The following is a 12652-nucleotide window of genomic DNA, read 5'->3' on the forward strand; positions in this document are numbered from 1 at the left end:
AAAAGATTTCTTTGCCTTACTCTTGTTCATTTCAAATGTGATTTTTAGATCGGAAGCCTTGGTGACAAAATTATGCTAACATATATAGTAAACAAAAGGAATGCTAAAATAAAGCGTTAAGTCATGCTTTTCTGTAAATGCCAATATTGCGTGATTCAAACCATTGTCACCACAAATATTTCTTTTATTTTAGTTGTTTGAAACTCAACGTGTACGTCATGGTATGATGGCATTAGGACCAAGTGGTGCTGGTAAAACGTCATGTATTCATATGTTGATGAAGGCTATGTCAGATTGTGGTGAACCACACAAAGAATGGCGTATGAATCCTAAAGCTATAACAGCACCACAGATGTTTGGACGACTTGATGTTGCAACAAATGATTGGACAGATGGTATATTCTCTACTTTATGGAGAAGAACCACCAGAGTTAAGAAAGGTAACACTATGGATACATAACTTAAAGCCACATGATCAAGGCAATTCCTAAATCAAATTTGTATTTATTCTGGGTGCTAAATTTGAAGTAAAACATTATTATTTTTTAGGAAAAGTCCACTGGTTTAAATTATTAACTTTTATCGGAATAGGGAATATTTAAGGCAATAGTCTTGCATTTTACTGTGTAATACATTCTCTTCATCTAATAGTAATAAAACCAATAATGGCAAATCATTTTCTGGTAAAATAACTCATATACTCAGTGATGTCTGATGAAGTATGGTCTACAGAACCGAACACCAGCCCATCTTTTTGGCCAATTTTAGGCATATTATTAATGCTGTACAATTTTATATCAGTTATATGCATGAGGTGATGCTTATTAAGTTTGACATATTTTGAATTGATTTTTACAGGTGAACATATATGGCTAGTACTAGATGGACCAGTTGATGCCATTTGGATTGAAAATTTAAATTCTGTATTAGATGATAATAAAACTCTCACCTTGGCTAATGGAGATCGTATACCAATGGCACCCAACTGTAAAATTATATTTGAGCCACACAATATCGATAATGCTTCTCCGGCTACGGTATCTAGAAATGGTATGGTTTATATGAGTAGTTCGGGTCTGCATTGGGAACCAATCTTACAGGTCAGTGGTATTCACTCTGTTGTGATATCAATTTTAGTTTGAGAATCGGACAGGGCTTTCTTTAATTTTCATTTACATAACCCTGCCTGAATGCGAAATTTTACAATAGAGAATTATAGTGTGTTGTGTGAAAATTACTTCACCCCACATTCTGTAATCATGACAAGTAGGTTTTTTTTTTAGAAAAGCATCACTGATTTTGGTTGAGAGACAGCTTAGGATTATGTGATTATGGATATCACTAATAACAAAAAAACATCCAATATGAAATATAATGAAAAACATGGAAGTAATTTTATGAATTTTAATATTTATAGGGTTGGTTGCTCCATAGACCTAATTTTGAGAAGGATATAATCCTCAATCTGTTTAAAGACTCTTTCCCATTTATATTGAGATACGCTGTCCAGAATCTGGTATTCAAAATGGAAGTATTGGAGGCTTTCATTATTACACAGGTGAGTTAAATAACTTGAATAGCATCTCCTGTACCAAAACATATCCATAATCAATTGTTATATGATTTGATAAAAATCAGGTAACATAAAGTAGACTATCTGTGTAAGATAAATAATTAATCATTTTTGAGAGAAATATGCTTAAATATATACTATGACTACCTGATGGAGTCACCACACATCTGCATAATTGAATAGTATAATTAAAGATAAACTCTCTACATTACAGGCTACTAAATTAATGTCAGGACTAATTCCTCTAAAAGATGATAAAGAAGGCGGTCATTATACCAAGGAACATTATGAGAAACTCTACATCTTTACCCTTATGTGGAGTGTTGGAGCTTTTCTTGAATTAGATGATAGAGCAAAGATGGAGGAATTTATTAGAAAGAATGATTCTTTTAAACTGAAACTTCCTGAAATTCCTGCAGGATCTGATTCCACTATGTTTGATTATCTAGTTGATACAGATGGTAAATTTTCAAAATATTATTTAATATAAACTCTTAATAAAAAATAGAAGGGTGAAATGAATTAAATATTCGTGCTTGTCGAATCCTTGACTATAGGGATTTAACTTGTCAAATTAATTAATACAACAAAATATTCACAGTGTATGACTGATGATAGCTGAAAGTTAAAATATTTATTTTCTATAGGATCATGGATTCACTGGAACCAGAGAGTAACAGATTACATCTATCCATCAGATCATACACCAGAATATTGTAACATCTTAGTACCTAATGTAGACAATGCCCGTACAGAGTTCTTGATAAAAACTATTTGTAAGCAAGAACAAGCTGTATTATTGATAGGAGAACAGGGTACAGCTAAAACCGTTATGATAACTAATTATATGAATCATTATAATCCTGAAGAACATTTGGCACAATCCGTCAACTTCTCTTCTGCTACAACACCGTTACTCTTCCAGGTAGGTAGAATAAGAATACTAGCTATGTTGGGGATACTTGTGAAAGAAAATATCTCCACCAATTAACACATTTGAAACTGTTCACTGTCACGATCAAATAATTTTAGCTTAATACTGTTTGTATGATAACACTTCGATAGCTGCATTGGCCGAGAAAGTTCATCCAGATTTTCCGGTGTGATTCCCCCTTGTCAGTGATGCAGGACGGAGGGCCTGACAAACACAGCTGTCTAGTCATTTGGATGGGACAAAAAAAAAAGGAGGTTCCGTGTACACATTGGCGTGCACATAAAAGATCCCTTGATAGTTGGAATTCGATATAAGAGTGGGCTGTAGTGTTGCTGTCCGGGAAAAATTTCCCTCATAGCACTCTGTATGTCGTATGCCAGTCTTCTTTAGCCCAGTTTGGAGTAGGACGTTAAACTCCATTTCATTTCATGATAACACTTCAGTAGCTCAATCCTAAATGTGTGCAAATTTGAAAATGTGAGATAAATTGATTGCATCTAATCCAATTGAGAACATTTATTTCTAGAGGACCATAGAAAGTTATGTTGATAAACGAGTTGGTACTACGTATGGTCCACCAGCTGGTAAAAAGATGACTGTATTTATAGATGATATTAATATGCCTGTAATTAATGAGTGGGGAGATCAGATAGCTAATGAAATAGTTCGACAGTTGATGGAAACAAAAGGTTTTTATAATTTAGAGAAACCTGGAGATGTTATCAATTTAGTTGATATGCAGGTAAGTAGTTATACAACCAAATAGAGATAATTTGTAACTTCAATATCTTTCAAGTATTTAAGATCATTGTTTTTTCAATTCTGCACTTGAATCATTCTTCAATACATAGTGATTATTTAGAATCTTAAAATTGGCTTTTGGATACTATTATTTCTTAAAATGTTATTATAAGTAATTAAACATTGTATTTATTCTCTAAAAGTTCCTGTTTCCTATCATTTCATTTAGATAAATGTTTAACTTGAAATTTGATTCTATTGTATTTTAAATTGCCAGTTCTGTGCTGCTATGATTCAACCAGGAGGAGGTAGAAATGATATACCACAACGTTTAAAACGACAATTTGCCATCTTTAACTGTACTCTACCATCAAACCCATCTATTGATAAAATCTTCTCCATTATTGGTACTGGCCATTTCTGTAGTGAACGAGGCTTTTCTGATAATGTCCGGAGTTTGGTAAAGAAATTAATTTCTGTTACCAGACGACTCTGGCAATTAACCAAGGTTTGTTGTCCATATTTCTATATATAATAACCAATGTATGGATCATGAAAGAAATTAATGTGAAACTGCTGATTAATTTCATGCTTTGTCTAAAACTAAAATCATGTTTTTATTTTTAGTAAAATATTTTATAACATTGTTTAGAAAGATACATCTTCTCTCTTCCACAGATCAAAATGTTGCCAACTCCAGCTAAATTCCATTACATCTTTAATTTACGGGATTTGTCACGTATCTGGCAGGGCATGTTAAATACTGAATCATCAGTTGTAACTACACCAGAAATATTAATGGGATTATGGAAACATGAATGTTGTCGAGTCATAGCTGACAGGTGAAATAAATAACCAAGAATAAATTAAATTTGAATTAAAACTTTAAGATTTAAATCCTGAAATAAAATGATAAATGTTTTAAAAATGATATTTAATAATTTTTTAAGAATTTCAAATATATATATATATATAATGATGTTGTTTTGTGGGACATAGATTTACAGACGTTGAGGATATGTCATGGTTTACTAAAACAATGTTACGTGTGGCTACAGAAGATTTAAATGAAAGCCATGCTAGTATGATTGAATCAACTGAATACTATGTAGATTTTTTGAGGTATAGTCTAATGAAATTTAGATCACTAGCAGATCTATATGTGTTGCTTTTTTACACCTGGCACTTGGTTTGGTTTTCTCCTTTATTTAGATGTGTTAAAATGAATGTTATTTCTCTAAGGTGGACACTAAAAAATGTATATTCTAAATTTAGACGTAACAATATATTGAACCGTAATAAGCTTTAGAGGCAAACTTCCAGTTGTCTATGTTCCTTTTGTTGGAAAATAACGATATTAATCCCATATTAGTAAAAAGGAGATTAAACAAATATCTAATGGTTCATAATGTATTCTTCTAATCTATTAAAATATTTAGAGAATATAAATTATCAGGTATTTAGAAATATTGTGCATTTTTAATAACACCCCACTACAGAGAAATAACGTTCATTTCCCTAAACTTAATATTTTTTGCACATTTCAATATTAAAATTATGGCTACTAACTAGGTTTGTGAATCCTGAAGATGGACACTGGTTTGATAAGACATTGAAACGAGTTGTGGCAGAAGATTTAGGAGAAGAAAATGTCAACCTTGTAAACCCTACATTGCATTTTAGTGATTTCTTGAGGTATATACATGTATTATTTACTATAAACAGTAAATAACTGGTATATAATCATTTCATAGTATTTTTCTTTTGGAAACATCATAATACAAATTGATCATATAATTTTTAATGCCATTTATTGGTGTCTTTGACAGTTTCGTAAATGAATCCGCTTTGAAATGTCCCGACCCTTGTAGACACACAGAAATGTTTTTTATGCTTTGAAGTTTTCTAAAAAAAAAAGCTTTGACTGATCAATGTGAAGAATTGTTGAAGTCTGATAACATGCATGAAAAAAGCTACTAACACTACTCACAAATTACAACACTGCATGCAAAAGAATAACAGTATATTAAAACAATTTTAATAACAATAATTAGATAAACAGTCTTTATTTAAATTTGCTTTCTTTAAATTTTGGCAATTTGTTACAATATTCTATATTCATTGAATTTTATTATGTAAATCTTTAAAGTACAGTTTTGTATTAAATAAATATGATATACGGTTTGTAATTGTATCTAGAATATAGGTATAAACTTTAATATTTATGATATTTAGAGATGCACCTGAAGCTACAGGAGAGGAACCAGATGATGCAGATTTTGATATGCCGAAGGTGTATGAACCTGTAAGTTCAAGAACAATTTACTTCTAAATGTTCTGCTATAGCCTTTTCACAGACATCTGAAAAAGTTGTTACACCTGTCACATTGACATCTGAAAATCTTTTCCAGAAATATGACTATAACAAGTCTTGAATTAAGAAATAAAACAATAATAAATCTGCTGAAAATTGGATATTTTATTTTTTTCTATTTTTGTGAAATTTAATTTGTCAGTAACTTCCATGTGTTTGATTTTTGTGGCATGCAAATTGACAGGAAGATTTATCAGCTTGACATTGACTACCCAGTTTCGCTTCTTTCAATAATTTTTCATTTAACTTTTAAAATGTACATTATTCTGTTTAGATATATTTTAAACTTGACTGATCTATTTGGTATATTTTCTAGAGCTTTCACATATATACAGGAATTTATGTATGTAGCCACAACCGATTGTTTAGTATGAACTGGTTTTTAAACATTTAAATAATTCTTTCCTTTGTAATTCAGATTGAATCACTACAACAATTAGAAGAAAGATTGGGCTTTTTCTTACAACAGTATAATGATAGTATCCGTGGTGCTGGTATGGATCTGGTATTTTTTAAAGATGCCATGATACATTTGTTGAAAGTTTCTAGAATAATACGAACTCCGAGAGGACATGCATTACTTGTAGGTGTTGGTGGATCTGGCAAACAATCTTTGACACGATTAGCTTCATTTATTGCAGGCTATAAAACATTTCAGATTACTTTAACCAGGTAATTATTATTGATGTGGAAATATATCTAAATGTATATTGGTCTTCGTATTAATATTTTTATACTCCCACCTTTTTTGTGGACGTATTATGCCGTCGCCCCTGTCCGTCCGTCCGGCCGGCCACAATTTGTTTGTGGACACTCTACAGATCACAATTTTTATCCGATTTTGGTGAAACTAAAAAATATAGGTTTATCTCCCAAAGATCTCGGTTCATTTCGATATTGGCATGTATCGAACTGTAACTACATGGATTATGGCCCCTGATAGTACGGAAAGTCACATTTTTAGCTTGTGGACACACCAGAGGTCACAATTTTCACCCAATTTTGATGAAACTTGAAATGCATGTTCATTAACCCAAAGATCTTGGTTCCTTTTGATATTCGCGCATATCGGATTGTAACTTCCTGAATTATGGCCCCTGATTGTATGAAAAATCGTGTTTTTAGCTTGTGGTCCCTCTAGAGGTCACAATTATTATCTGTTTTAAAAAAACGTTCGAATATGTCACCGTTACACCATAATTTTGGTTCAGTTCGAATGAATAATCGTGTGTTTAGCTTTTGGTACCTCTAGAGGTCACAATTATTATCCGATTTAAAAAAACGTTTGAATAGATCACCGTTACACCGTATAATTTTGGTTCAGTTTGAATTTCGTGAAAATTGGTCCAAAACGACCAGACAAAATGGCCGCTCGTCGTACACAAGTAGTGTAAACATCTGGTATATCAAGGTTGTGTACCCTCTAGAGAAATTGAAATGAAACTGCCCAACAAAATGGCCACTCTTTGTAGGCAAATTGTGTGAAAGTATGTAATACGAAGGTTGTGGACCCTCTAGAGGTCACAATATTTATCCGATTTTGATGAAACTTAAAACATATCTTTATATCCCAAAGATCTCAGTCCCTTTCGATATTTGCGCATTTCAGACCATAATTTTCTGAATTATTGCCCCTGATTGTACAAAAAAATCTCGTGTGTTTTTAGCTTGTTCTCTATCTATCTCTTGAAAATGTGGGCGTATCCTGCCTGGCAGCCGCTGGTTGCTTTCTCTTTTTAGATTAGAGTTCAGTTTATATCATAATAAATAAAACATCACAATTATGAAGTTCGAAAAATAATTAATTTATTACATATTTATTTTCTACAGATCATACAACGTATCTAACTTATTAGAAGATTTGAAGTATCTCTATAGAACGGCTGGTCAACAGGGAAAAGGAATAACATTTATATTTACTGATCAAGAAATTAAAGATGAAGGTTTCTTAGAATATCTCAACAATATGTTGTCATCTGGTGTGGTAAGTAATTTAATCTAAAAAAAAGTAATTTCTATAAATGTTATATTTAAGCTTACATAAAGAAAACAACATTTTGATGTAAATGTAGTAAATTACAGATTAGTCAATATTATCTTATAGAATGTACAGTTTTATTCTGAAATGGATAACAGTATTATTTTTTGACAACTTTTTTTTTGTCTATGTCTTTATACTCGGGGATATTGGCATTTTTTTTTCTAAGCAAGGAGATTGGTGTACAGCTATTTGCCAAGTATACTTATCATAGAAAATGCTTTAAATTTAAAATTTTCAGTATTGGTTAATTATCAACTTTTTTCAGGTTGCTAATTTGTTCGCTCGTGATGAAATGGATGAGATATTAGGAGAATTGGTTCCTATCATGAAGAAGGAGTTTCCAAGACGACCACCATCCAATGAAAATCTATATGAATATTACTTGTCGAGAGTTCGTAATAATCTGCATATCTCTCTCTGTTTCTCACCTGTAAGTACAACTTATTATCCTTCTCTTTATTCATTGTACTTGGATCAGAAATTAATGCTGTGCTTATAGCTGTCCATATAGAAAGATAATACACAATCAGAGTGATCTAAACATTGTTATGCTTTCTTCTGTCTTTGAAACAATCAAAATACAAGCTCACATTTCTTGAGAGGGTTTTTTTCTAGATAAAAGGATCAATTAAGATTATTTATAGTGATACATATGAAAATAACTGGTCAGATTTATTGAAATATTTCTTTATTATATTAGGTTGGAGAGAAGTTCAGACAGAGGGCTCTGAAGTTCCCTGGACTGATTTCTGGTTGTACCATGGATTGGTTCCAGAGATGGCCAAAGGATGCTTTAATAGCTGTAGCTGATCATTTCCTCTGTAATTTTGACATTAAATGCAGTGATGAGGTCAAAATTCAAGTTATACATTCTATGGGAACCATACATGACGGTGTAGCTGAAAGCTGTGTGGAATATTTCCAAAGGTACTTCTATTTATTTCTGAAGTTTATTCTTACATCTGATCAGGCCTGGGTCCCAATGCTATTAGCAGTGGAAAGAGTGTAGATGTTCAGATCGTAGGAATTCGAGTTCATACCAGTGATATCACTATTAGTCCCAAAATGTACAGAGTGATGCAAGCGATGTCAAGAGATGATTAGACTTCTTTGTTTCATTTTTAGTATTTCATGTGTTATGTTTCAGGTATCGACGCTCTACTCATGTAACACCTAAGTCTTACCTATCATTTATCAATGGATATAAAACTATTTATTCCAACAAGAAAGAAGAAATTGGAGATCTAGCTAAAAGGATGACAACAGGTAATATAATAGTTATTTCTTCAATTATGAACAAACTACTTAACTGTGGTTATTATAAACTTACCTGTGTGTTTGAAATCATCTCCCGTTGAATAAAATCCTTTGCACAATTGAATATTCCAATGATTAAAAGAGTTCTCTCTTGAAAAATTTGACGTATTTACTTATTTTCAACCGAGTGCAAGACAACATTGCTTTCGTCACGTGTTGAGCGAAACCAAAAAAAAAACTATTCTGGGGATGGTTTAATTTTGACAGAGTTTGACAGCCATGTATTACAATCAAAACAAAGCGGGATCATGTCGATCGTTTGAGTTTGGGCATTCTGTCACTCCTTTATACAAAATGATCTCTCCCGAAGAGTGACGTAACCAGCTTCCATTTTGGTATAGCTCATGTCAGAAGTTTGTGGGAATTCAATTTTTCAAGAGAGAACGTTTTTATTCATTGGAATATTTAATTGTGCAATGGATTTTATTTAACGGGAGTTGACTTCAAACACACAGTAAGTTTATAATAACCAAAGTTAACTAGTTTGTTCGTAATCAAAGAAATCCGTTTAATATTTACGACGGTTTAGACAGTAAGTATTTGGTAGTATTGGATTAATATTTGCTTCTTTTGGGTGATATAGGAGGCAAATGGAACAACCAGACATTGGTATCGCATTTCAAGTACATTTCCCGCAATATACAACTCTCTATTTTTGGAAAAAAATCAAATGATATGGCCATTTTGCAACATTATGTTGTAGTATTGGGTAGTATGTGGTGATATTGAGGTGATATTGGGGTGGTATTGGGTAGGTTTGGGTAGTATTGGGTAAATCACCCCACCGCATTGATGATAATCACAAGTTTCCAAGTTCAGATTGTTGCAAGAATTTTAAATATGTCAAACTCTCTACATATCAAAATGTCAAGTAATTTTATATCTAGTAATTTGAAGGCATTTAGAATTTGTTTCCCACATTCATTATAGAAAGTAACCCCTGGGAAGTCTATATTCTATTCTGTTTTGAAGTTGATGCAAAATACAATGGTATGTTTCAATATTCCAGGTTTGGAAAAACTGATAGAAGCCTCGTTAGCGGTTGCAGAATTGAAGAAAGATTTAGCTGTTAAAGAAAAAGAATTGGCCATTGCTTCGGAAAAAGCTGAAAAGGTATTAAAAGAGGTAACAGTAAAAGCTCAAGCTGCGGAAAAAGTTAAAAATCAAGTACAGAAAGTAAAAGATAAAGCCCAGGCTATTGTTGATATGATTGACAGAGACAAGGCTGTAGCTGAGGAGAAGTTAGAAGCTGCTAGACCTGCCTTGGAAGAGGCTGAAGCTGCCCTGAACACTATTAAACCTGGTGATATATCTACTGTACGAAAACTTGGTCGTCCACCACATCTCATCATGAGAATTATGGACTGTGTATTGCTATTATTCCAAAATAAAGTCAATGCTGTTATAGTTGATCCTGAAAAACCAGAATTCCTTAAACCATCATGGTCAGAATCTTTGAAGGTAACTTTTTGCATAGTTTTAGTGATGCTTTAAATATGATTAGGGGATCACGTTGCTAAGTGGGTAAGACACTGACTCACTAGCCTGGAGGTTGGGTGTTCGATCCCTGCATTAGCCGAGAAAGTTCATCCCGTTTTCCATCGTGGTTTCCCCTTGTCAGTGATGCAGGACGGAGGGCCTGACAAGGACAGCTGTCTAGTCGTTCGGATGGGACGAAAAACCTAGGTCCCGTGTACAGATTGGCGTGCTCGTAAAAGATCCCTTGGCAGTTGGAATTCGATATAAGAGTAGGCCGTAGTGCCGCTGCCCGGGCAAAATTTCTCTCATAGCACACTGTATGGCGTATGCCCGTCTTCATTAGCCCAGTTTAGGAGCAGAACAGTAGGACGTTAAACCCCATTTCATTTTAAATATGATTAAGATAATAATAAAGTACATTATTATTGGAACTTGAATGAAATTTATTACTTCATTCAAATTGGAATTGTAACAAACAGATGTACATCATGAAGTTAGGCTAACTTGTGTCTAAAAATTTATGCGACCATGGTTGATTAAAATGTTATCATATAATGTTCTTAATTCAAATAAAAGATATGTTTTTTTTTTGCAATTTTCAGTTGATGTCTGGTACCAACTTTTTACAAGCTTTGGTTACATTCCCCAAAGATTCTATTAATGATGAAACTGTTGAATTTCTAGAACCATATTTTATGTCAGAAGAATATACTATGGAAACAGCTAAACGCGTTTGTGGTAATGTGGCTGGTTTATGTGGATGGACTAAGGCTATGTCTTATTTCTTTGGTATCAACAAAGAAGTTTTACCACTAAAAGTGAGTTGCATTTGGATATTTTTATGTACACAATAAGTCATTTTTGTGTCTCACACAAATGACATTTGGATGGAATGCCATTTAAAGCCACATTGGCAAGTTTTGGGTTCAGAGGCAGTTTTTATATACAAGACCTAAGTTGGAACAAATTGTTTGATGAATGTTTTATATTATTGCTTTTCAGGCCAATCTAATTGTACAACAATCCAAACTAAATTCTGCTATGGCTGATTTAAACGCTGCCCAGGAAACATTGGATGCTAAAGAGAAAGAACTGGCTGTTGTAAGAGGAGAATATGAAAAGGCCATGGCAGAAAAACAGGTGCACACATTATTACATGTCTCTTTAATTTTAAGATGAAATAATTTTTAGAAAAGAGGATTGTTTTTTTACAAGCCAGTCTTATTAAAAAACAAACCAATAAAGTCTTTCTGACAATTTCACAATACAAATGTACATATATTTCAAAACTAATAATTTATATTTCTGTTATGAAGACTTTGGTAGACGATGCAGAAACTTGCAGACGCAAGATGAATGCAGCATCTGCTCTTATTGATGGATTGGCAGGAGAAAAAGAAAGATGGACAGAACAAAGTAAAGAATTTCAAGCACAGATTGGAAGGTATTTATATATACAATAGACATATTGACTGACTATCTGCCACTTTAAACCCTGAAAATATTTGGGTGCCGCATACCTTATTCTGACTTTACAGCTCAATTTTGCAAAAATGACATCATTTTAATTGGAACTAAATGTTAGGTGTGCAGTAATTTGGTATTATCGCTTGTTATAAGAGCTAGCACATCCATTGCAACACACAGTTCATCGAAAAATTTGCCGGAATTGAAATGTAAACAAGTGGAAGGAAATTGCTATTTACAACTGACCCAGAGCAAACGGTAAACAGCATTTTGATTGACTATTTTGTTATTGTTAAGGAAGCGTGTTAGAAGACACGCCCACAAGCCGCAAAACCAACATTTCAGGACTATGTGCTGCAGTGTCAAAGCCAGTTTTACGGCACTTCAGGTTCTAATAGTTAAAGAAAGCCCCAGTAGTTTTAAGACGGTGTTATTTTTTTTATTACAAACATTTTGTTCCAAATAGTATTCAAATCAATGAATTCTAACTTAGTTTATGGTTATTTTAAGGTTATTTTGTACAAGCCTGTCCATTGTAACTGAAGGTCTTTTTATTCTTTCAACCTCGTGGGTTTTCTCCGGGGCCTCCGCTTTCCTCCCACTGCTAAAGACCCCTACGCGCAAGCAAATTATGTAAATAAAATTAAACCATTTGTTAGTCCCGAAATGACCTAGTTTGTGTCGAGTGGATGTTAAACCCCATTTCTCTCTCTCTCTCTCTCTCTT

At 33.1% G+C, this 12652-nt stretch overlaps 1 protein-coding gene across 2 annotated transcripts in view; it reads left to right on the plus strand.

Annotated features, from left to right (window-relative positions):
* LOC126815414 (dynein axonemal heavy chain 5) overlaps nucleotides 1-12652 on the plus strand; it is a 57082-nt gene that overhangs the window by 33421 nt on the left and 11009 nt on the right. For both annotated transcript variants that reach the window (XM_056099538.1, XM_056099539.1), the window contains 19 exons: nucleotides 194-440; nucleotides 859-1100; nucleotides 1418-1558; nucleotides 1788-2034; nucleotides 2221-2498; nucleotides 3034-3249; nucleotides 3526-3756; nucleotides 3927-4090; nucleotides 4821-4943; nucleotides 5484-5553; nucleotides 6041-6294; nucleotides 7453-7606; nucleotides 7929-8093; nucleotides 8364-8590; nucleotides 8811-8929; nucleotides 9990-10441; nucleotides 11062-11277; nucleotides 11462-11599; nucleotides 11776-11903. In XM_056099538.1, the coding sequence (XP_055955513.1) occupies nucleotides 194-440; nucleotides 859-1100; nucleotides 1418-1558; nucleotides 1788-2034; nucleotides 2221-2498; nucleotides 3034-3249; nucleotides 3526-3756; nucleotides 3927-4090; nucleotides 4821-4943; nucleotides 5484-5553; nucleotides 6041-6294; nucleotides 7453-7606; nucleotides 7929-8093; nucleotides 8364-8590; nucleotides 8811-8929; nucleotides 9990-10441; nucleotides 11062-11277; nucleotides 11462-11599; nucleotides 11776-11903 (3812 nt within the window). The remainder of the gene's footprint in view (nucleotides 1-193; nucleotides 441-858; nucleotides 1101-1417; nucleotides 1559-1787; nucleotides 2035-2220; nucleotides 2499-3033; nucleotides 3250-3525; nucleotides 3757-3926; nucleotides 4091-4820; nucleotides 4944-5483; nucleotides 5554-6040; nucleotides 6295-7452; nucleotides 7607-7928; nucleotides 8094-8363; nucleotides 8591-8810; nucleotides 8930-9989; nucleotides 10442-11061; nucleotides 11278-11461; nucleotides 11600-11775; nucleotides 11904-12652) is intronic.

Source organism: Patella vulgata, chromosome 3 (genome assembly GCF_932274485.2).
Source record: "Patella vulgata chromosome 3, xgPatVulg1.2, whole genome shotgun sequence".
Taxonomy (NCBI): Eukaryota; Metazoa; Mollusca; class Gastropoda; family Patellidae; genus Patella; species Patella vulgata.